The 22,369-nt window shown below is 48.3% G+C and overlaps 1 protein-coding gene across 1 annotated transcript in view; it reads left to right on the top strand.

The window, feature by feature from the left end:
- Positions 1–22,369, top strand: part of RSF1 (remodeling and spacing factor 1) — a 502,800-nt gene that overhangs the window by 317,907 nt on the left and 162,524 nt on the right. The window contains exon 10 of the mRNA XM_069203919.1: positions 3,056–3,110. Coding sequence (XP_069060020.1) covers positions 3,056–3,110 — 55 coding nt within the window. The remainder of the gene's footprint in view (positions 1–3,055; positions 3,111–22,369) is intronic.

Genomic DNA, 22,369 nt, shown 5'->3' with positions numbered 1-22,369 from the left:
GCAGGCCTCAGCACACTTTCAAATCAAAACTTAGCATCAGCAAAGGCAAAAGGTCAGGGGGTAACCATGCCAAGGAGGCATTTCCATACACTTAACAATTATTTCCGGGACCTTTTGAAGAATATGTGGAGGACAGGATTCTGAGTTTGACCCTGATTTAATTTTGAGAATCGGGTTCAAAGTTTGCAGCTCTGCCTAAGAAAATAAATTCTTTAGTATTGAAATACTAGAATCACAACCCCAATTGTCTCTTGCCTCCACTTCTCTGTTTTTTTGGTTCAGACAACAAACTCATCATAGATGTTGCTAAATTTTGTTTGAAAAAAGTTATCTAACTCATTACAGAACTCCTACGTAAATCTATTGTATGGGGATGTACCCAGATTAATCAGTAGTTTTATTACGCAAAAGAGTTCTGTATATGTTTTTTTTTTTTTTTTTTACTCCCATCAGTTTTTATCACAAAATGTATACACTCTTTTCCTCCTTAGTCGTGCATTTATTTATATTTCCTGATTAACCTCATGTATTTATCTTTTCCCACTTGTCTATAGTCTTTACTCCAGATGTTATCCAGAGATAATTTGCGACATCTCAGCTTTAACTCGCTAATTTGTTTCCGAAAACCAGGGAGCTAACGGGGTAACTCAGTTATTTTTCATCTCTTTCACAGTTGCTGCAGATTCTAGTGCAACTTTAAATCATGTCCCAGAAATGGAAAACATACAAGAAAATCGGCTTAACATACAAAAAAGTACATGCCTGACTGGGAGCTAAAACAGCCTATAATAGACATACTGTTTCTGATATGGGGAAAACAAGACATAGACCTCTTCGCACCACCGCAAAATGCCAGTGCTTCGCATGAAGGTTCTACCGTCCTCAGTCACTAGAGAATGTCGTGTCAATGAGCTTCTACGGGATATTTGCCTAGACGTTTACCACATACCTCGGATCCCAACTGTTGTAGATAAATTCTGAATCTCCAACATCACAATGATTCTCATTGCTCCAAGGTGGCCGCGGCAGCCTCACACTGCGATTGTGAAAACACTGTTTGTCATACATTCCGTATCATCAGAGACAGTCACTAGAAAATACAATGCTTACAGATGGCACACGTACATGAAGAGGTGCCAAACAAGACAATGTAACACATACTCTGTCAGGACAGGGTCAGAGTACAATACCCAGCACATCTCACAAAATCTAACCTTTCAGATGCTTCCGTCAGGGTACATTTGTCAGTGATTGCGATCGTATCTAAAAGGACTACACACAAAGCATTTTTTTTTCAATTCCACTGATCAAAAGGTTCTTGAAAGAGGCAAAGAGACTTTTTCCTGCCAGGGAGGTACCTCCTGCAGTGGAATCCTAAGTTAGTGCAAGCCGGGTTGATGAATGCACCGTGTTCAACCAATGCATACAGTAAAAACGATGTTCTTTGCAGCTATCACATCTCCAAGAAGAGTCAGTGCGATACAAGAGCTAATGGTGCAGGTACTACACATAGACAAGGTAATATTCAGGACGCACCCCAAATTCTTATCAAAGGTCATCTCACCTTTTTAGATAAACCAGACTTAGTATATCGACTTTCTTTCAAAGCTTTCAAACGCAACAGAAGGGACCCTTTGCACATCAGATGTCACAAGGGTGATCATGCACAATAGGCAAACAGCACACAGGATCAGAAAAACACAATAGTTCTTCATGAGGCATTCCGTTCAGGTTCTAGAAATAGCTGAATCTAAGAACATTATTGTTAGATGAATTGTGCAAACTATTCAGCTGTGTTACACACTAGCAAACAGACCTTTGCTCACTAAACAAAGAGCACGCTCTAACAGGAAAAAGGGGGCATCTATGGACTTTACCACCAATGTCTCTATGCAGGATATAGGCAAAGCCGCCACACAGACGTCAGGGCATACTTTAACATGTCATTACTGTTTTGACTTAGTGATGCAAAGAAGTTGAACTGTGACAAGCCTGTCTTAGAAACATTTTTGCTCCAGTCTGTTTTCTACCCACCATCACAATGCAGGTGGTATGCTACATAATCTGTGCAGAGCTTGTGAAGAAAATGATATACTGCAAGTAACAAAAAATGTTACCTGCCTGTGATTATGGTTTTGCAGTTTGAAACACTTCTGGATTCACAGGCATACCCCCCACATCCCCATTTTAGGAGGTTTGTGGAAAGTAAAAAAAGAATAATTTTGCATGTTGGGCACGCACATGGGCATTGGGGGACTATGGTTGACATCACACACAAGCTAACAAAGTTTTAGGCAAGCATAGATACTTACAGACCCAACCACTGGATTGCAGAATGGTGCAAAGCATATGCATCTAGAAGAGTTTCAAGCTGTAAAATCATAATTACAGCTAATTAACTGATTTTATTACCTACTTATCCCTGTCAAGCTTTTGGACTCTGGAAAACTTTAGTGAAACCAAGAAAACCAGTGCTGACCTTAAATGGGATTAATTGCATCACCTGTGGTAGAGTCTCAAGAACCAGCCATTGATGGGTACCCAGCCAATTGTTGCTATTGTGTGCTTCTGCTGCAAAATGGTTCTGGTTAAAGTCTTGCAACTGTGGTAAAGGTTCACATGAGGAATATTCAATGACAAATGTATATCCATCATAATATAATGTTATTAAAGGCAAGAACATTGTCCATCTTCAAATACTTCACATTTTTTTCTAATCAAGTGCTTCAAAAAGCATGTTATCAACTGTTTTCATACACTTCTGCTTCAAACTACCCAGAAAGCTTTTGGTGTGGAATGTAATCTTAGTATCTACTAACTGGCTTCTACAGAAAGTAAGGATCGTTGCCAGAGTAATGTTGTGAAAATGTTATATTATTCTTCGAAGGGAAAACATTGTTAATTAACTGCTAGGTAATTAGTCTGTTTTGTGTCCTTCATTTAAAGTAAAATCTAGTATCTTAATGCATAACATGTAATTGTAACCCTATTTTACCTGCCTGGTGTATTTAAAAATAAAAAAAATAATTTTAAAAGTTGCATTTCTTTCTTCCAGGAAAGAGCGCCTTGTATATGTTGGGATCAGTCTGGAGAACATCATTCCCACACAAGTAAGCTAACTATTCAGCTGTTCAATAATGCATGAATGAGTGATATAGAATAGTCAGTCCTGGTCAGACCTTGACCGTGCATATTTTTTTTATAGAAGCCGCAGTTACTCCTGAAATTGCTAGTCTCACGTGTCTGCTCAAACGTCATTGCATTTTCTTCTACCCAGCTATCCCCTGGCTTGTTCTCTGCCCACCATCTTACCATTATCAGTTAAGAGGCATACAGAGGCACGTATTGGTACCTGAGAATGTATCTTATGATTCTCCACTGTGGACCTTGGTACTCATGAATGGTTCTAAATTGTAAGTGATTGAAGTTAAAGTCCTCCTTATTAACAATACTGATCTCACACTGCCTTTCCAAGTGTCTAAAGCTGTGTTAAATGTTTAATATACTGTAGGCACGCCACGAAGGACTCGGCTAAATAGTTAAAAATCCTGTAACTCCTATAAATCTTTGGGATCAGGATTTCAACTATCATGATAATGTCAGAGAACCGAATTGAGGGATCATTTAGGCATGCGTCTCCCCTGTTTAGGAATAAATTGCATAATTAGACCCATAAGGACATAAAGGGATAATTGTGTAAAAACTAACACCCTTTAAAATGTTTCATTGCTAACAATGGAGAAAACAAATGTGTATGTTTTGTGTGTGTGAATTTAACAGACATCTAGCGACAAGGCTAATATTACAGCTCAGTATCTTATCGTAATGGGTTCTTCGCAGATTCTTCACCTTTAGAATGACCTGGGGGCCACACTGGATCCAGATAATTTTTAAGCAAGGTTCCTGCGTGCCTGTACCACCCTGGAAGTGCTGAGGTGGAGTTTCATATAAGTACCACCCCTGGCCTTTGACATCAGTTCATTTCTTTCCATCCCCTTTGACATGGATCCGGAGCTCCACTTCCACCTGTTGGTTTTCCGGCTACTTGAAAACATTATCAGAGAATGTGGTGGTGACAGTTCTCCTTTGAAAATGACAGGATTCAAACCGTGTTGTGACTGGAGGAAGCAGATGAAGGCTATGGACCTGCACACAAAGTGCCTTTGAGACTTGGTCACCAGTTGCAACATGTAGTTGGTGATAAGTGTTCCTTTATGAACCAGGACTTTGGGGAGATGCTGATCATAAGAGAAGGTTTCAGAAAATAAAAGAAAAAAACAGACCTAGCAGCAAGTTGCGGGCTATTTAATATCCTGTTCAAGGAGTCAGTCCAGTTCCAACTGGAAGTCCTCTTCTAAGTTGAAGATGCAACACCAGTGCAAGAAGACCAAGTGGAACTTGACCCCATCTCACCACTCAGAATCAGGCAAGAGAGTTCAAAAGGTCATACAAGCATTTCCGACTACAGTTCAGTCCTGCTGTTAATCCAGCTACACTCCAGATTTCCTGGGCTGTCGACCCCACAACAAAATATTACTTCAAAGAGCATGCTACAGCTCTTTCATGTGCCTCTGGCTCTCTCTAGCACATCTTCTGGACCCTCCGACTTACAGGGGGCTCCAGTTAGGCATCATCCGGTGGGCCCTCCCTTGGTGCCAACCGATCTTCTGGGACCCATGTCCATTCTGGCGCTGGCCCATGCTTCCACTCAGCCCCAGGTGCCATGTCAGTCCCTTCCATGCCATTGCCTATGCTAAATCCACCTGCCCAGGACCCTATCCCAACATCAGTAACTGACCCCAAACATTCAAATTGTTACAAAACGGGATTCCAAAGGTGCAACCAGTCAACTTACAGATTCTTTATCCTTGACATCTGCCTCCATGCCCATACTATCGGATGCTAGAGACCTTGTTTGGATTTGACTCGATATGAGTTCAGGGTATACAAAATGTACCATTGCACTGATGATAACAAGTTGGACAACCTGCTAGCCCCTCACTCTACTAGTGTTGGACCTGGACTTAAAATATACCAGTGGGGATACTTCCCACAGAGACTGTGCTAGTCTCTCCACCTGTGCCACCAACAAAAGAATTTGCCTCTTTCTCAGTAGTTGTGCGAAGGGCAGCAGAAGTGCTGGGTGCACACTTGCCTACTGTGGACACCAAGGCACAGTTGCTAACTGAGATGTTGATAGAGAGACAAATTGTTTTGAGGCCTCTTGTGCAGATAAATACATGCTTTATGGGACATGCCAACAAATTCTTGCAGACCGTCCTGGAAGACCTCAGGGTCTCGCTGGCTGAACAAAATACACAATGTTCAAGATGCAGCGAAGTAAGTCTTGCTTGCTGCTTTGGACACCACTCACTGTGTGTGCAGAGTTATTGACACCAGGGTTGTTTTGACATTTTAATAAGCGCACATCGACAGCACAATTTATAGATCTCGCTCTGCTCCTGACAAAGCACACAGGGACAATGTTGAAAGACTACTTCCCCTCTGTGTTTTGGAGTGGCAACAGGCCTCACTGGCCTGGAGCAAAGCAGAGAACAGAGCACTGAGATGCGTTAGAAGCATAAGGACTACATAAGAAGGTCTTATCTAAAGGATGGGACGCATTCATGATAGAATTTCAAGCTACAATGGGTGATGATTCTCACCCGCTTTAGGAGTTCTGCTTTTTCTGTGGGTTGTCTTTTTTTGTTGTTGTGGAAATCTCTTTATTCGTTTTATCGAGAGGTACAAACATCTTAAACATTCTCCTCCGAGGACATACAGACAAGTTATTCATTGTTATTGTAGGTCTCATATTATGGGACCTGCTCAGACCAGACACCAGTGGAGTACCATTAATCCTTCCCAAATGCTGGACGCCGTTTGGGCCTAAACCCATTGCTAGCCTTCGGGGCTATTCATTCCATCCTCCGTTGGAACAGGGCCTTTCTCAGCTCTTCTAGTCAACCCCTTCCCTCACTGATCTCCATGGAGCTCATATTTTTTCCCATTTGAGTGGGCATCCTCTCGTCTGGTACACTATTTTTTCTGCCCCCATATAGCAATCCAGGTCCTCCTCCACTCCCGCAACTTGGGAAGACTAGGTGCCCCCTAGTGTTTCAGCATATATCTGCAGGCTATCATCAGTGCCAGGTTGCTGAATATCAGCGCATAGCGGTAAAAGGTTTGTTCGCCCCAGATTCCTAGAGTGACCACCTGGGGAGTAAGCTGCACCTTATGTCAGTGTGTCTTCGATATCCCATCCCTCACTCTCTTCTGGACAATGAGGAACCTACTGGAAAAGTGGCAGAGGTGGATCTACCTCTGCCCCTCTTCCAGTAGATCCCAAGTTTCGGGCATTCCCAAAATGTGTGGTTTAGGGTTCCTCGCATGTGGCAGCCCATAAACATAATTTGATGCCCGGCCTATCTGAAACAGGTAGGTCCGGGTATAACAGACCTTATGCAGAATCTTCAGCTAGATCAGTCTGACGCCTGCTCGGATTGCCATGTCCCTAGGGTAGCCACATGCCTGGCTCCAGTCATCGTCCTCTAGCCTACCAAAGTCTCTTTCCTATTTCTCCCTCAGAGGGTCCAGCATTAGGGGACTATTGTCCAGTAGTGTGGAGTAAATTTACGACACTGCATGGCTCTTCAGGGGAGTCCCAGTACTCTGCATTCCAGTGGAGACTCCTTTTCAATCTCCTTCTACAATACAGCGCACCCAGTGAGTAGGATTCGGAGCTGCTGGTATCGCAGGAATTGGCTCCCCGAGAGCTTACATTCCTTTTGTAGTTAACAAAAGGGTATAATTTCCCCAGACCTCCCTCAGTTGGTAAATTCCCAGCAAGTCCCACTTTCAGTGGGGCCACTTAACAGGTCGTAGTCCCAGAGGGGAGTCCGCAATGTCACCCTGCCTCTCCACTCCAGCTTGCTTGTCACCCTCTTCCAAATGGTAATTACCCTCTGTGTTGGAGTGGGAAGGAGGGAAACCCCTTCTTCCATAAAGGTGGCACACTTAGGGGGTCATTCCGACCCTGGCGGTCATAGACCGCCAGGGCCGGGGACCGCGGATGCACCGCCAACAGGCTGGCGGTGCATCCAGGCCAATTCTGACCGCGGCGGTAAAGCCGCGGTCAGAAAAGGGAAACCGGCGGTTTCCCAACGGTTTTCCCCTGGCCTGAAGAATCCTCCATGGCGGCGCTGCAGGCAGCGCCGCCATGGGGATTCCGACCCCCTTCCCGCCAGCCTGGTTCTGGCGGTTTTGACCGCCAGAACCTGGCTGGCGGGAACGGGTGTCGTGGGGCCCCTGGGGGCCCCTGCAGTGCCCATGCCAATGGCATGGGCACTGCAGGGGCCCCCTAACAGGGCCCCACAAAGATTTTCAGTGTCTGCATAGCAGACACAGAAAATCGCGACGGGTTCAACTGCACCCGTCGCACCCTTTCCACTCCGCCGGCTCCATTCGGAGCCGGCATCCCAGTGGAAGGGGGTTTCCCGCTGGGCGGGCGGCCTTCTGGCGGTCGCCCGCCAGCCCAGCGGGAAACTCAGAATGACCGCCGCGGTCTTTTGACCGCGGTACGGTCTTCTGGCGGTTCCCGCTTGGCGGGTGGCTCCCGCCGCCCGCCAAGATTGGAATGACCCCCTTAGTCCTCTGGGGCCATGGCAAAGCGGTTGGAGTTCAGAAAAGGTTTCTGCTGCGATGAGAAAGCCTAGTCATTGACAGTCAGGAGCTGCGAGGCCCAGTAGTATAATTGAAGGTTTGGGAGGGCAATACCTCCTCCATCTGACTGGCGATGCGTCAGTAGGGAAAGAGTTAGTTCGATGGCATCTGTCGCTGTAGATACGCATGTTTTGCATAGCTCGCCATCTGGTGTTGGGTCGGAGTGTTACAAGTTGTTTTTCTTCGAAGAAGTCTTTCGAGTCACAGGACCGAGTGACTCCTCCTTTTGTCTCCATTGCGCATGGGCGTCGACTCCATCTTCGATTGTTTTTTTTCCGCCATCGGGTTCGGACGTGTTCCTGTCGCTCCGAGTTTCGGAACGGAACAACAGCTAAATTTCGGAAGATTTTCATCGGTATTGTTGCGTTCGGGATCGGCGTAGTTAGAATCAACACCGCATCGAAGATCGAAGAGCTCCGGAGCCCCTCGGGGTAGTTTTCGATCCCCCGTCGGGGCCTGCTCGGCCCGACCGCGTGTAGAAGAACGCCGATGGAACGGACCCCGTTCCGTTTCTGTCCCAAATGCCACAACAAATACCCCTATACAGACCAACACTTGGTCTGTAACCTGTGCCTGTCACCTGAGCACAGTGAAGACACTTGCGAGGCCTGTCGTGCGTTCCGGTCCCGAAAAACACTCCGAGACCGTCGAGCCAGAAGACTTCAAATGGCGTCCACGCCGACAGCCCACCGAGAGTTCGAGATACAAGAAGAGGAAGAAACCTTTTCGATACACGAATCGGACTCCGAGGAATTAGACGATCCACGAACCGTGAGTAAGACGTCGAAAACCACTCATAAGAAGATTGTCAAGGCCCAGGGGACGCCACTGCCACCAGGCCATGGCTCCACCCATAAATTCGGTGACCAACCGTCGGCACCGAAAAAGGCCCAAACAGTGCCGAGACCGTCCAACTCTGGTCGAGACACCGGCACGCAGCCTTCTCGGGACCGAGAAAGTGCTGGAGACATACATCGACACCGAGATAGCGGTGTAGACACGGCTCGACGCCGAGACAGCGGCACCGACGAAGATCGACGCCGAGATGTTTCGACTCCGAAAAAGAAAAAAGTCACCTCGGAGCCGAAAAAAGATGCAGACAGGGTTTCGGTGCCAAAACAACCTGCAACCGACCCAGTTTCAGGCTCTTATACAGAAGAGCAATCAATGACCTCCCAAATGCGAAAGCATAGTGTAGGAAGTTGGCTCTGTATGTGCTATTTCAAAGTAAGGAATAGCATGCACAGAGTCCAAGGGTTCCCCTTAGAGGTAAAATAGTGGTAAAAATAGATAATACTAATGCTCTATTTTGTGGTAGTGTGGTCGAGCAGTAGGCTTATCCAAGGAGTAGTGTTAAGCATTTGTTGTACATACACATAGACAATAAATGAGGTACACACACTCAGAGACAAATCCAGCCAATAGGTTTTGTTATAGAAAAATATCTTTTCTTAGTTTATTTTAAGAACCACAGGTTCAAATTTAACATGTAATATCTTGTTTGAAAGGTATTGCAGGTAAGTACATTAGGAACTTTGAATCATTTCAATTGCATGTATACTTTTCAAGTTATTCACAAATAGCTATTTCAAAAGTGGACACAGTGCAATTTTCACAGTTCCTGGGGGAGGTAAGTTTTTGTTAGTTTTACCAGGTAAGTAAGACACTTACAGGGTTCAGTTCTTGGTCCAAGGTAGCCCACCGTTGGGGGTTCAGAGCAACCCCAAAGTTACCACACCAGCAGCTCAGGGCCGGTCAGGTGCAGAGTTCAAAGTGGTGCCCAAAACGCATAGGCTATAATGGAGAGAAGGGGGTGCCCCGGTTCCGGTCTGCTTGCAGGTAAGTACCCGCGTCTTCGGAGGGCAGACCAGGGGGGTTTTGTAGGGCACCGGGGGGGACACAAGCCCACACAGAAATTTCACCCTCAGCAGCGCGGGGGCGGCCGGGTGCAGTGTAGAAACAAGCGTCGGGTTTGCAATGTTAGTCAATGAGAGATCAAGGGATCTCTTCAGCGCTGCAGGCAGGCAAGGGGGGCTTCCTCGGGGAAACCTCCACTGGGGCAAGGGAGAGGGACTCCTGGGGGTCACTTCTCCAGTGAAAGTCCGGTCCTTCAGGTCCTGGGGGCTGTGGGTGCAGGGTCTTTTCCAGGCGTCGGGACTTAGGTTTCAGAGAGTCGCGGTCAGGGGAAGCCTCGGGATTCCCTCTGCAGGCGGCGCTGTGGGGGCTCAGGGGGGACAGGTTTTGGTACTCACAGTCGTAGAGTAGTCCGGGGGTCCTCCCTGAGGTGTTGGTTCTCCACCAGCCGAGTCGGGGTCGCCGGGTGCAGTGTTGCAAGTCTCACGCTTCTTGCGGGGAGTTGCAGGGTACTTTAAAGCTGCTTCTTGAAACAAAGTTGCAGTCTTTTTGGAGCAGGTCCGCTGTCCTCAGGAGTTTCTTGTCGTCGTCGAAGCAGGGCAGTCCTGAGAGGATTCAGAGGTCGCTGGTCCCTTTGGAAGGCGTCGCTGGAGCAGAGTTCTTTGGAAGGCAGGAGACAGGCCGGTGAGTTTCTGGAGCCAAGGCAGTTGTTGTCTTCTGGTCTTCCTCTGCAGGGGTTTTCAGCTAGGCAGTCCTTCTTCTTGTTGTTGCAGGAATCTAATTTTCTAGGGTTCAGGGTAGCCCTTAAATACTAAATTTAAGGGCGTGTTTAGGTCTGGGGGGTTAGTAGCCAATGGCTACTAGCCCTGAGGGTGGGTACACCCTCTTTGTGCCTCCTCCCAAGGGGAGGGGGTCACAATCCTAACCCTATTGGGGGAATCCTCCATCTGCAAGATGGAGGATTTCTAAAAGTTAGAGTCACCTCAGCTCAGGACACCTTAGGGGCTGTCCTGACTGGCCAGTGACTCCTCCTTGTTGCTTTCTTTGTTCCCTCCAGCCTTGCCGCCAAAAGTGGGGGCCGTGGCCGGAGGGGGCGGGCAACTCCACTAAGCTGGAGTGCCCTGCTGGGCTGTGACAAAGGGGTGAGCCTTTGAGGCTCACCGCCAGGTGTTACAGCTCCTGCCTGGGGGAGGTGTTAGCATCTCCACCCAGTGCAGGCTTTGTTACTGGCCTCAGAGTGACAAAGGCACTCTCCCCATGGGGCCAGCAACATGTCTCTAGTGTGGCAGGCTGCTGGAACTAGTCAGCCTACACAGACAGTCGGTTAAGTTTCAGGGGGCACCTCTAAGGTGCCCTCTGGGGTGTATTTTGCAATAAAATGTACACTGGCATCAGTGTGCATTTATTGTGCTGAGAAGTTTGATACCAAACTTCCCAGTTTTCAGTGTAGCCATTATGGTGCTGTGGAGTTCGTGTTTGACAGACTCCCAGACCATATACTCTTATGGCTACCCTGCACTTACAATGTCTAAGGTTTTGTTTAGACACTGTAGGGGTACCATGCTCATGCACTGGTACCCTCACCTATGGTATAGTGCACCCTGCCTTAGGGCTGTAAGGCCTGCTAGAGGGGTGTCTTACCTATACTTGCATAGGCAGTGAGAGGATGGCATGGCACCCTGAGGGGAGTGCCATGTCGACTTACTCGTTTTGTTCTCACTAGCACACACAAGCTGGCAAGCAGTGTGTCTGTGCTGAGTGAGAGGTCTCCAGGGTGGCATAAGACATGCTGCAGCCCTTAGAGACCTTCCTTGGCATCAGGGCCCTTGGTACTAGAAGTACCAGTTACAAGGGACTTATCTGGATGCCAGGGTCTGCCAATTGTGGATACAAAAGTACAGGTTAGGGAAAGAACACTGGTGCTGGGGCCTGGTTAGCAGGCCTCAGCACACTTTCAATTGTAAACATAGCATCAGCAAAGGCAAAAAGTCAGGGGGCAACCATGCCAAGGAGGCATTTCCTTACACAACCCCCCCCCAAACGAAAGAGGATGAGACTAACCTTTCCCAAGAGAGTCTTCATTTTCTAAGTGGAAGAACCTGGAAAGGCCATCTGCATTGGCATGGGCAGTCCCAGGTCTGTGTTCCACTATAAAGTCCATTCCCTGTAGGGAGATGGACCACCTCAACAGTTTAGGATTTTCACCTTTCATTTGCATCAGCCATTTGAGAGGTCTGTGGTCAGTTTGAACTAGGAAGTGAGTCCCAAAGAGGTATGGTCTCAGCTTCTTCAGGGACCAAACCACAGCAAAGGCCTCCCTCTCAATGGCACTCCAACGCTGCTCCCTGGGGAGTAACCTCCTGCTAATGAAAGCAACAGGCTGGTCAAGGCCATCATCATTTGTTTGGGACAAAACTGCCCCTATCCCATGTTCAGAGGCATCTGTCTGCACAATGAACTGCTTAGAATAATCTGGAGCTTTTAGAACTGGTGCTGAGCACATTGCTTGTTTCAGGGTGTCAAAGGCCTGTTGGCATTCCACAGTCCAGTTCACTTTCTTGGGCATTTTCTTGGAGGTGAGTTCAGTGAGGGCTGTCACAATGGATCCATATCCCTTCACAAACCTCCTGTAATACCCAGTCAAGCCAAGGAATGCCCTGACTTGAGTCTGGGTTTTTGGAGCTACCCAGTCCAGAATAGTCTGGATCTTGGGTTGGAGTGGCTGAACTTGGCCTCCACCTACAAGGTGGCCCAAGTAAACCACAGTTCCCTGCCCTATCTGGCATTTGGATGCCTTGATAGAGAGGCCTGCAGATTGCAGAGCCTTCAAAACCTTCTTCAGGTGGACCAGGTGATCCTGCCAGGTGGAGCTAAAGACAGCAATATCATCAAGATAAGCTGTGCTAAAGGACTCCAAGCCAGCAAGGACTTGATTCACCAACCTTTGGAAGGTGGCAGGGGCATTCTTTAAACCAAAGGGCATAACAGTAAACTGATAATGCCCATCAGGTGTGGAGAATGCTGTTTTCTCTTTTGCTCCAGGTGCCATCTTTATTTGCCAGTACCCTGCTGTCAAGTCAAAGGTACTTAAGAATTTGGCAGCACCTAATTTATCTATGAGCTCATCAGCTCTAGGAATTGGATGAGCGTCTGTCTTGGTGACAGAATTGAGCCCTCTGTAGTCCACACAAAACCTCATCTCTTTCTTTCCATCTTTGGTGTGAGGTTTGGGGACTAAGACCACTGGGCTAGCCCAGGGGCTGTCAGAGCGCTCAATTACTCCCAATTCCAGCATCTTGTGGACTTCCACCTTAATGCTTTCCTTAACATGGTCAGACTGTCTAAAGATTTTGTTTTTGACAGGCATGCTGTCTCCTGTGTCCACATCATGGGTACACAGGTGTGTCTGACCAGGGGTTAGGGAGAAGAGTTCAGGAAACTGTTGTAGGACTCTCCTACAATCAGCTTGCTGTTGGCCAGAGAGGGTGTCTGAGTAGATCACTCCATCTACTGAGCCATCTTTTGGGTCTGATGACAGAAGATCAGGGAGAGGTTCACTCTCTGCCTCCTGATCCTCATCTGTTACCATCAACAGATTTACATCAGCCCTGTCATGGAAGAGCTTAAGGCGGTTCACATGGATCACCCTCTTGGGGCTCCTGCTTGTGCCCAGGTCCACCAGGTAGGTGACCTGACTCTTCCTTTCTAGCACTGGGTAAGGGCCACTCCATTTGTCCTGGAGTGCCCTGGGAGCCACAGGCTCCAGAACCCAGACTTTCTGCCCTGGTTGGAACTCAACCAGTGCAGCCTTTTGGTCATACCAAAACTTCTGGAGCTGTTGGCTGGCCTCAAGGTTTTTGGTTGCCTTTTCCATGTACTCTGCCATTCTAGAGCGAAGGCCAAGTACATAGTCCACTATGTCTTGTTTAGGCTCATGAAGAGGTCTCTCCCAGCCTTCTTTAACAAGAGCAAGTGGTCCCCTTACAGGATGACCAAACAGAAGTTCAAAGGGTGAGTATCCTACTCCCTTATGTGGCACCTCTCTGTAAGCAAAAAGCAGACATGGCAAGAGGACATCCCATCTCCTTTTGAGTTTTTCTGGGAGCCCCATGATCATGCCTTTTAATGTCTTGTTGAATCTCTCAACTAAGCCATTAGTTTGTGGATGGTATGGTGTAGTGAATTTGTAAGTCACTCCACACTCATTCCACATGTGTTTTAGGTATGCTGACATGAAGTTGGTACCTCTGTCAGACACCACCTCCTTAGGGAAACCCACTCTGGTAAAGATACCAATGAGGGCCTTGGCTACTGCAGGGGCAGTAGTCGACCTAAGGGGAATAGCTTCAGGATACCTAGTAGCATGATCCACTACTACCAGGATGTACATATTTCCTGAGGCTGTGGGAGGTTCCAGTGGACCAACTATGTCCACACCCACTCTTTCAAAGGGGACCCCCACCACTGGAAGTGGAATGAGGGGGGCCTTTGGGTGCCCACCTGTCTTACCACTGGATTGACAGGTGGGGCAGGAGAGGCAAAACTCCTTAACCTTCTGGGACATATTGGGCCAGTAGAAGGGGTTGACTAACCTCTCCCACGTCTTGGTTTGTCCCAAATGCCCAGCAAGGGGAATATCATGGGCTAAGGTCAGAATAAACTCTCTGAACGACTGAGGCACTACCACTCTCCTAGTGGCACCAGGTTTGGGGTCTCTGGCCTCAGTGTACAGGAGTCCATCTTCCCAATAGACCCTATGTGTTCCATTTTTCTTGCCCTTGGACTCTTCAGCAGCTTGCTGCCTAAGGCCTTCAAGAGAGGGACAGGTTTCTTGTCCCTTACACAGCTCCTCCCTTGAGGGTCCCCCTGGGCCTAAGAGCTCAACCTGATAAGGTTCAAGCTCCAAAGGCTCAGTTCCCTCAGAGGGCAGAACTTCTTCCTGAGAAGAGAGGTTCCCTTTTTCTGACTGTGTTGCAGTTGGTTTCCCAACTGACTTTCCTTTTCTCTTGGTAGGCTGGGCCATTTTTCCAGACTCCAGCTCTACTTTTTCACCCTGTGCCTTGCATTGTGCTCTTGTTTTTACACACACCAGTTCAGGGATACCCAGCATGGCTGCATGGGTTTTTAGTTCTACCTCAGCCCATGCTGAGGACTCCAGGTCATTTCCAAGCAGACAGTCTACTGGGATGTTTGAGGAGACCACCACCTGTTTCAGGCCATTGACCCCTCCCCATTCTAAAGTTACCATTGCCATGGGATGTGCTTTAGTTTGATTGTCAGCATTGGTGACTGTATAAGTTTTTCCAGTCAGGTATTGGCCAGGGGAAACCAGTTTCTCTGTCACCATGGTGACACTGGCACCTGTATCCCTCAGGCCCTCTACACTTGTCCCATTAATAAAGAGCTGCTGCCTGTATTTTTGCATGTTAGGCGGCCAGGCAGCTAGTGTGGCTAAATCCACCCCACCCTCAGAGACTAGAGTAGCTTCAGTGTGGACCCTGATTTGCTCTGGGCACACTGTTGATCCCACTTGGAGACTAGCCATTCCAGTGTTACCTGGATTGGAGTTTGGAGTGGAACTTTTCTTGGGACAGGCCTTGTCTCCAGTTTGGTGTCCAGACTGACTACAGTTTCGACACCAGGCCTTTTTGGGATCAAAGTTTTTACCCTTGTACCCAGGATTGTTTTGTGAAGAGGCTCTGGGCCCACCCTCCTGTGCAGGTTTTTGGGGGCCTGTAGAAGACTCTTTACTATTTTTATTTTTGGCTGTCTCACCACCTTTCCCCTGGGGAGGTTTTGTGACCCCTTTCTTTTGGTCACCCCCTGTGGAAGTTTTGGACACCCTAGTCTTGACCCAATGGTCCGCCTTCTTTCCCAATTCTTGGGGAGAAATTGGTCCTAGGTCTACCAGATGCTGATGCAGTTTATCATTGAAACAATTACTTAACAGGTGTTCTTTCACAAATAAATTGTACAGCCCATCATAATTACTTACACCACTGCCTTGAATCCAACCATCTAGTGTTTTTACTGAGTAGTCTACAAAGTCAACCCAGGTCTGGCTCGAGGATTTTTGAGCCCCCCTGAATCTAATCCTATACTCCTCAGTGGAGAATCCAAAGCCCTCAATCAGGGTACCCTTCATGAGGTCATAAGATTCTGCATCTTGTCCAGAGTGTGAGGAGTCTATCCCTACACTTTCCTGTGAACATTTCCCAAAGGAGAGCACCCCAGTGAGATCTGTTCACTTTTCTGGTTACACAAGCCCTCTCAAAAGCTGTGAACCATTTGGTGATGTCATCACCATCTTCATATTTAGTTACAATCCCTTTAGGGATTTTCAACATGTCAGGAGAATCTCTGACCCTATTTATGTTGCTGCCACCATTGATGGGTCCTAGGCCCATCTCTTGTCTTTCCCTCTCTATGGCTAGGATCTGTCTTTCCAAAGCCAATCTTTTGGCCATCCTGGCTAACTGGATGTCCTCTTCACTGGGGTTATCCTCAGTGATTTCAGAGTTGTTGGTCCCTCCTGTGAGGGAACCAGCATCTCTGACTATTATTTGTGGAGTCAGGGCTGGAGAAGCCCTGGTCTCCCTAAGTAGGACTGGAGGGGGGGAATTTCCCTCCAAGTCACTATCTTCATCCTCTGAGTTGCCACCCTCAGAGGGGTTGGCCTTTTCAAACTCTGCCAAAAGCTCCTGGAGCTGTACTTTGGTAGGTTTGGGGCCCATTGCTATTTTCTTTAGTTTACAGAGTGACCTTAGCTCTCTCATCTGTAGATGGAGGTAAGGTGTGGTGTAGGAAGTTGGCTCTGTATGTGCTATTTCAAAGTAAGGAATAGCATGCACAGAGTCCAAGGGTTCCCCTTAGAGGTAAAATAGTGGTAAAAATAGATAATACTAATGCTCTATTTTGTGGTAGTGTGGTCGAGCAGTAGGCTTATCCAAGGAGTAGTGTTAAGCATTTGTTGTACATACACATAGACAATAAATGAGGTACACACACTCCGAGACAAATCCAGCCAATAGGTTTTGTTATAGAAAAATGTCTTTTCTTAGTTTATTTTAAGAACCACAGGTTCAAATTTAACATGTAATATCTTGTTTGAAAGGTATTGCAGGTAAGTACATTAGGAACTTTGAATCATTTCAATTGCATGTATACTTTTCAAGTTATTCACAAATAGCTACTTTCAAAGTGGACACTTAGTGCAATTTTCACAGTTCCTGGGGGAGGTAAGTTTTTGTTAGTTTTACCAGGTAAGTAAGACACTTACAGGGTTCAGTTCTTGGTCCAAGGTAGCCCACCGTTGGGGGTTCAGAGCAACCCCAAAGTTACCACACCAGCAGCTCAGGGCCGGTCAGGTGCAGAGGTCAAAGTGGTGCCCAAAACGCATAGGCTATAATGGAGAGAAGGGGGTGCCCCGGTTCCGGTCTGCTTGCAGGTAAGTACCCGCGTCTTCGGAGGGCAGACCAGGGGGGTTTTGTAGGGCACCGGGGGGGACACAAGCCCACACAGAAATTTCACCCTCAGCGGCGCGGGGGCGGCCGGGTGCAGTGTAGAAACAAGCGTCGGGTTTTCAATGTTAGTCTATGAGAGATCAAGGGATCTCTTCAGCGCTGCAGGCAGGCCAGGGGGGGGCTTCCTCGGGGAAACCTCCACTTGGGCAAGGGAGAGGGACTCCTGGGGGTCACTTCTGCAGTGAAAGTCCGGTCCTTCAGGTCCTGGGGGCTGCGGGTGCAGGGTCTTTTCCAGGCGTCGGGACTTAGGTTTCAGAGAGTCGCGGTCAGGGGTAGCCTCGGGATTCCCTCTGCAGGCGGCGCTGTGGGGGCTCAGGGGGGACAGGTTTTGGTACTCACAGTCGTAGAGTAGTCCGGGGGTCCTCCCTGAGGTGTTGGTTCTCCACCAGCCGAGTCGGGGTCGCCGGGTGCAGTGTTGCAAGTCTCACGCTTCTTGCGGGGAGATTGCAGGGTCTTTAAAGCTGCTCCTTGAAACAAAGTTGCAGTCTTTTTGGAGCAGGTCCGCTGTCCTCGGGAGTTTCTTGTCTTTTTCGAAGCAGGGCAGTCCTCAGAGGATTCAGAGGTCGCTGGTCCCTTGGAAGGAGTCGCTGGAGCAGAGTTCTTTGGAAGGCAGGAGACAGGCCGGTGAGTTTCTGGAGCCAAGGCAGTTGTCGTCTTCTGGTCTTCCTCTGCAGGGGTTTTCAGCTAGGCAGTCCTTCTTCTTGTAGTTGCAGGAATCTAATTTTCTAGGGTTCAGGGTAGCCCTTAAATACTAAATTTAAGGGCGTGTTTAGGTCTGGGGGGTTAGTAGCCAATGGCTACTAGCCCTGAGGGTGGGTACACCCTCTTTGTGCCTCCTCCCAAGGGGAGGGGGTCACAATCCTAACCCTATTGGGGGAATCCTCCATCTGCAAGATGGAGGATTTCTAAAAGTCAGAGTCACCTCAGCTCAGGACACCTTAGGGGCTGTCCTGACTGGCCAGTGACTCCTCCTTGTTGCTTTCTTTGTTCCCTCCAGCCTTGCCGCCAAAAGTGGGGGCCGTGGCCGGAGGGGGCGGGCAACTCCACTAAGCTGGAGTGCCCTGCTGGGCTGTGACAAAGGGGTGAGCCTTTGAGGCTCACCGCCAGGTGTTACAGCTCCTGCCTGGGGGAGGTGTTAGCATCTCCACCCAGTGCAGGCTTTGTTACTGGCCTCAGAGTGACAAAGGCACTCTCCCCATGGGGCCAGCAACATGTCTCTAGTGTGGCAGGCTGCTGGAACTAGTCAGCCTACACAGACAGTCGGTTAAGTTTCAGGGGGCACCTCTAAGGTGCCCTCTGGGGTGTATTTTGCAATAAAATGTACACTGGCATCAGTGTGCATTTATTGTGCTGAGAAGTTTGATACCAAACTTCCCAGTTTTCAGTGTAGCCATTATGGTGCTGTGGAGTTCGTGTTTGACAGACTCCCAGACCATATACTCTTATGGCTACCCTGCACTTACAATGTCTAAGGTTTTGTTTAGACACTGTAGGGGTATCATGCTCATGCACTGGTACCCTCACCTATGGTATAGTGCACCCTGCCTTAGGGCTGTAAGGCCTGCTAGAGGGGTGTCTTACCTATACTGCATAGGCAGTGAGAGGCTGGCATGGCACCCTGAGGGGAGTGCCATGTCGACTTACTCGTTTTGTCCTCACTAGCACACACAAGCTGGCAAGCAGTGTGTCTGTGCTGAGTGAGAGGTCTCCAGGGTGGCATAAGACATGCTGCAGCCCTTAGAGACCTTCCTTGGCATCAGGGCCCTTGGTACTAGAAGTACCAGTTACAAGGGACTTATCTGGATGCCAGGGTCTGCCAATTGTGGATACAAAAGTACAGGTTAGAGAAAGAACACTGGTGCTGGGGCCTGGTTAGCAGGCCTCAGCACACTTTCAATTGTAAACATAGCATCAGCAAAGGCAAAAAGTCAGGGGGCAACCATGCCAAGGAGGCATTTCCTTACACAACCCCCCCCCAAACGAAAGAGGATGAGTCTAACCTTTCCCAAGAGAGTCTTCATTTTCTAAGTGGAAGAACCTGGAAAGGCCATCTGCATTGGCATGGGCAGTCCCAGGTCTGTGTTCCACTATAAAGTCCATTCCCTGTAGGGAGATGGACCACCTCAACAGTTTAGGATTTTCACCTTTCATTTGCATCAGCCATTTGAGAGGTCTGTGGTCAGTTTGAACTAGGAAGTGAGTCCCAAAGAGGTATGGTCTCAGCTTCTTCAGGGACCAAACCACAGCAAAGGCCTCCCTCTCAATGGCACTCCAACGCTGCTCCCTGGGGAGTAACCTCCTGCTAATGAAAGCAACAGGCTGGTCAAGGCCATCATCATTTGTTTGGGACAAAACTGCCCCTATCCCATGTTCAGAGGCATCTGTCTGCACAATGAACTGCTTAGAATAATCTGGAGCTTTTAGAACTGGTGCTGAGCACATTGCTTGTTTCAGGGTGTCAAAGGCCTGTTGGCATTCCACAGTCCAGTTCACTTTCTTGGGCATTTTCTTGGAGGTGAGTTCAGTGAGGGCTGTCACAATGGATCCATATCCCTTCACAAACCTCCTGTAATACCCAGTCAAGCCAAGGAATGCCCTGACTTGAGTCTGGGTTTTTGGAGCTACCCAGTCCAGAATAGTCTGGATCTTGGGTTGGAGTGGCTGAACTTGGCCTCCACCTACAAGGTGGCCCAAGTAAACCACAGTTCCCTGCCCTATCTGGCATTTGGATGCCTTGATAGAGAGGCCTGCAGATTGCAGAGCCTTCAAAACCTTCTTCAGGTGGACCAGGTGATCCTGCCAGGTGGAGCTAAAGACAGCAATATCATCAAGATAAGCTGTGCTAAAGGACTCCAAGCCAGCAAGGACTTGATTCACCAACCTTTGGAAGGTGGCAGGGGCATTCTTTAAACCAAAGGGCATAACAGTAAACTGATAATGCCCATCAGGTGTGGAGAATGCTGTTTTCTCTTTTGCTCCAGGTGCCATTTTTATTTGCCAGTACCCTGCTGTCAAGTCAAAGGTACTTAAGAATTTGGCAGCACCTAATTTATCTATGAGCTCATCAGCTCTAGGAATTGGATGAGCATCTGTCTTGGTGACAGAATTGAGCCCTCTGTAGTCCACACAAAACCTCATCTCTTTCTTTCCATCCTTGGTGTGAGGTTTGGGGACTAAGACCACTGGGCTAGCCCAGGGGCTGTCAGAGCGCTCAATTACTCCCAATTCCAGCATCTTGTGGACTTCCACCTTAATGCTTTCCTTAACATGGTCAGACTGTCTAAAGATTTTGTTTTTGACAGGCATGCTGTCTCCTGTGTCCACATCATGGGTACACAGGTGTGTCTGACCAGGGGTTAAGGAGAAGAGTTCAGGAAACTGTTGTAGGACTCTCCTACAATCAGCTTGCTGTTGGCCAGAGAGGGTGTCTGAGTAGATCACTCCATCTACTGTGCCATCTTTTGGGTCTGATGACAGAAGATCAGGGAGAGGTTCACTCTCTGCCTCCTGATCCTCATCTGTTACCATCAACAGATTCACATCAGCCCTGTCATGGAAGAGCTTAAGGCGGTTCACATGGATCACCCTCTTGGGGCTCCTGCTTGTGCCCAGGTCCACCAGGTAGGTGACCTGACTCTTCCTTTCTAGCACTGGGTAAGGGCCACTCCATTTGTCCTGGAGTGCCCTGGGAGCCACAGGCTCCAGAACCCAGACTTTCTGCCCTGGTTGGAACTCAACCAGTGCAGCCTTTTGGTCATACCAAAACTTCTGGAGCTGTTGGCTGGCCTCAAGGTTTTTGGTTGCCTTTTCCATGTACTCTGCCATTCTAGAGCGAAGGCCAAGTACATAGTCCACTATGTCTTGTTTAGGCTCATGAAGAGGTCTCTCCCAGCCTTCTTTAACAAGAGCAAGTGGTCCCCTTACAGGGTGGCCAAACAGAAGTTCAAAGGGTGAGAATCCTACTCCCTTCTGTGGCACCTCTCTGTAAGCAAAAAGCAGACATGGCAAGAGGACATCCCATCTCCTTTTGAGTTTTTCTGGGAGCCCCATGATCATGCCTTTTAATGTCTTGTTGAATCTATCAAGTAAGCCATTAGTTTGTGGATGGTATGGTGTAGTGAATTTGTAAGTCACTCCACACTCATTCCACATGTGTTTTAGGTATGCTGACATGAAGTTGGTACCTCTGTCAGACACCACCTCCTTAGGGAAACCCACTCTGGTAAAGATACCAATGAGGGCCTTGGCTACTGCAGGGGCAGTAGTCGACCTAAGGGGAATAGCTTCAGGATACCTAGTAGCATGATCCACTACTACTAGGATGTACATATTTCCTGAGGCTGTGGGAGGTTCCAGTGGACCAACTATGTCCACACCCACTCTTTCAAAGGGGACCCCCACCACTGGAAGTGGAATGAGGGGGGCCTTTGGGTGCCCACCTGTCTTACCACTGGATTGACAGGTGGGGCAGGAGAGGCAAAACTCCTTAACCTTCTGGGACATATTGGGCCAGTAGAAGTGGTTGACTAACCTCTCCCACGTCTTGGTTTGTCCCAAATGCCCAGCAAGGGGAATATCATGGGCTAAGGTCAGAATAAACTCTCTGAACGACTGAGGCACTACCACTCTCCTAGTGGCACCAGGTTTGGGGTCTCTGGCCTCAGTGTACAGGAGTCCATCTTCCCAATAGACCCTATGTGTTCCCTTTTTCTTGCCCTTGGACTCTTCAGCAGCTTGCTGCCTAAGGCCTTCAAGAGAGGGACAGGTTTCTTGTCCCTTACACAGCTCCTCCCTTGAGGGTCCCCCTGGGCCTAAGAGCTCAACCTGATAAGGTTCAAGCTCCAAAGGCTCAGTTCCCTCAGAGGGCAGAACTTCTTCCTGAGAAGAGAGGTTCTCTTTTTCTGACTGTGTTGCAGTTGGTTTCCCAACTGACTTTCCTTTTCTCTTGGTAGGCTGGGCCATTTTTCCAGACTCCAGCTCTACTTTTTCACCCTGTGCCTTGCATTGTGCTCTTGTTTTTACACACACCAGTTCAGGGATACCCAGCATGGCTGCATGGGTTTTTAGTTCTACCTCAGCCCATGCTGAGGACTCCAGGTCATTTCCAAGCAGACAGTCTACTGGGATGTTTGAGGAGACCACCACCTGTTTCAGGCCATTGACCCCTCCCCATTCTAAAGTTACCATTGCCATGGGATGTGCTTTAGTTTGATTGTCAGCATTGGTGACTGTATAAGTTTTTCCAGTCAGGTATTGGCCAGGGGAAACCA

This window comes from Pleurodeles waltl, chromosome 8 (genome assembly GCF_031143425.1).
Source record: "Pleurodeles waltl isolate 20211129_DDA chromosome 8, aPleWal1.hap1.20221129, whole genome shotgun sequence".
NCBI classification, from domain to species: Eukaryota; Metazoa; Chordata; class Amphibia; order Caudata; family Salamandridae; genus Pleurodeles; species Pleurodeles waltl.
This window is presented reverse-complemented; position numbering and strand designations above follow the sequence as displayed.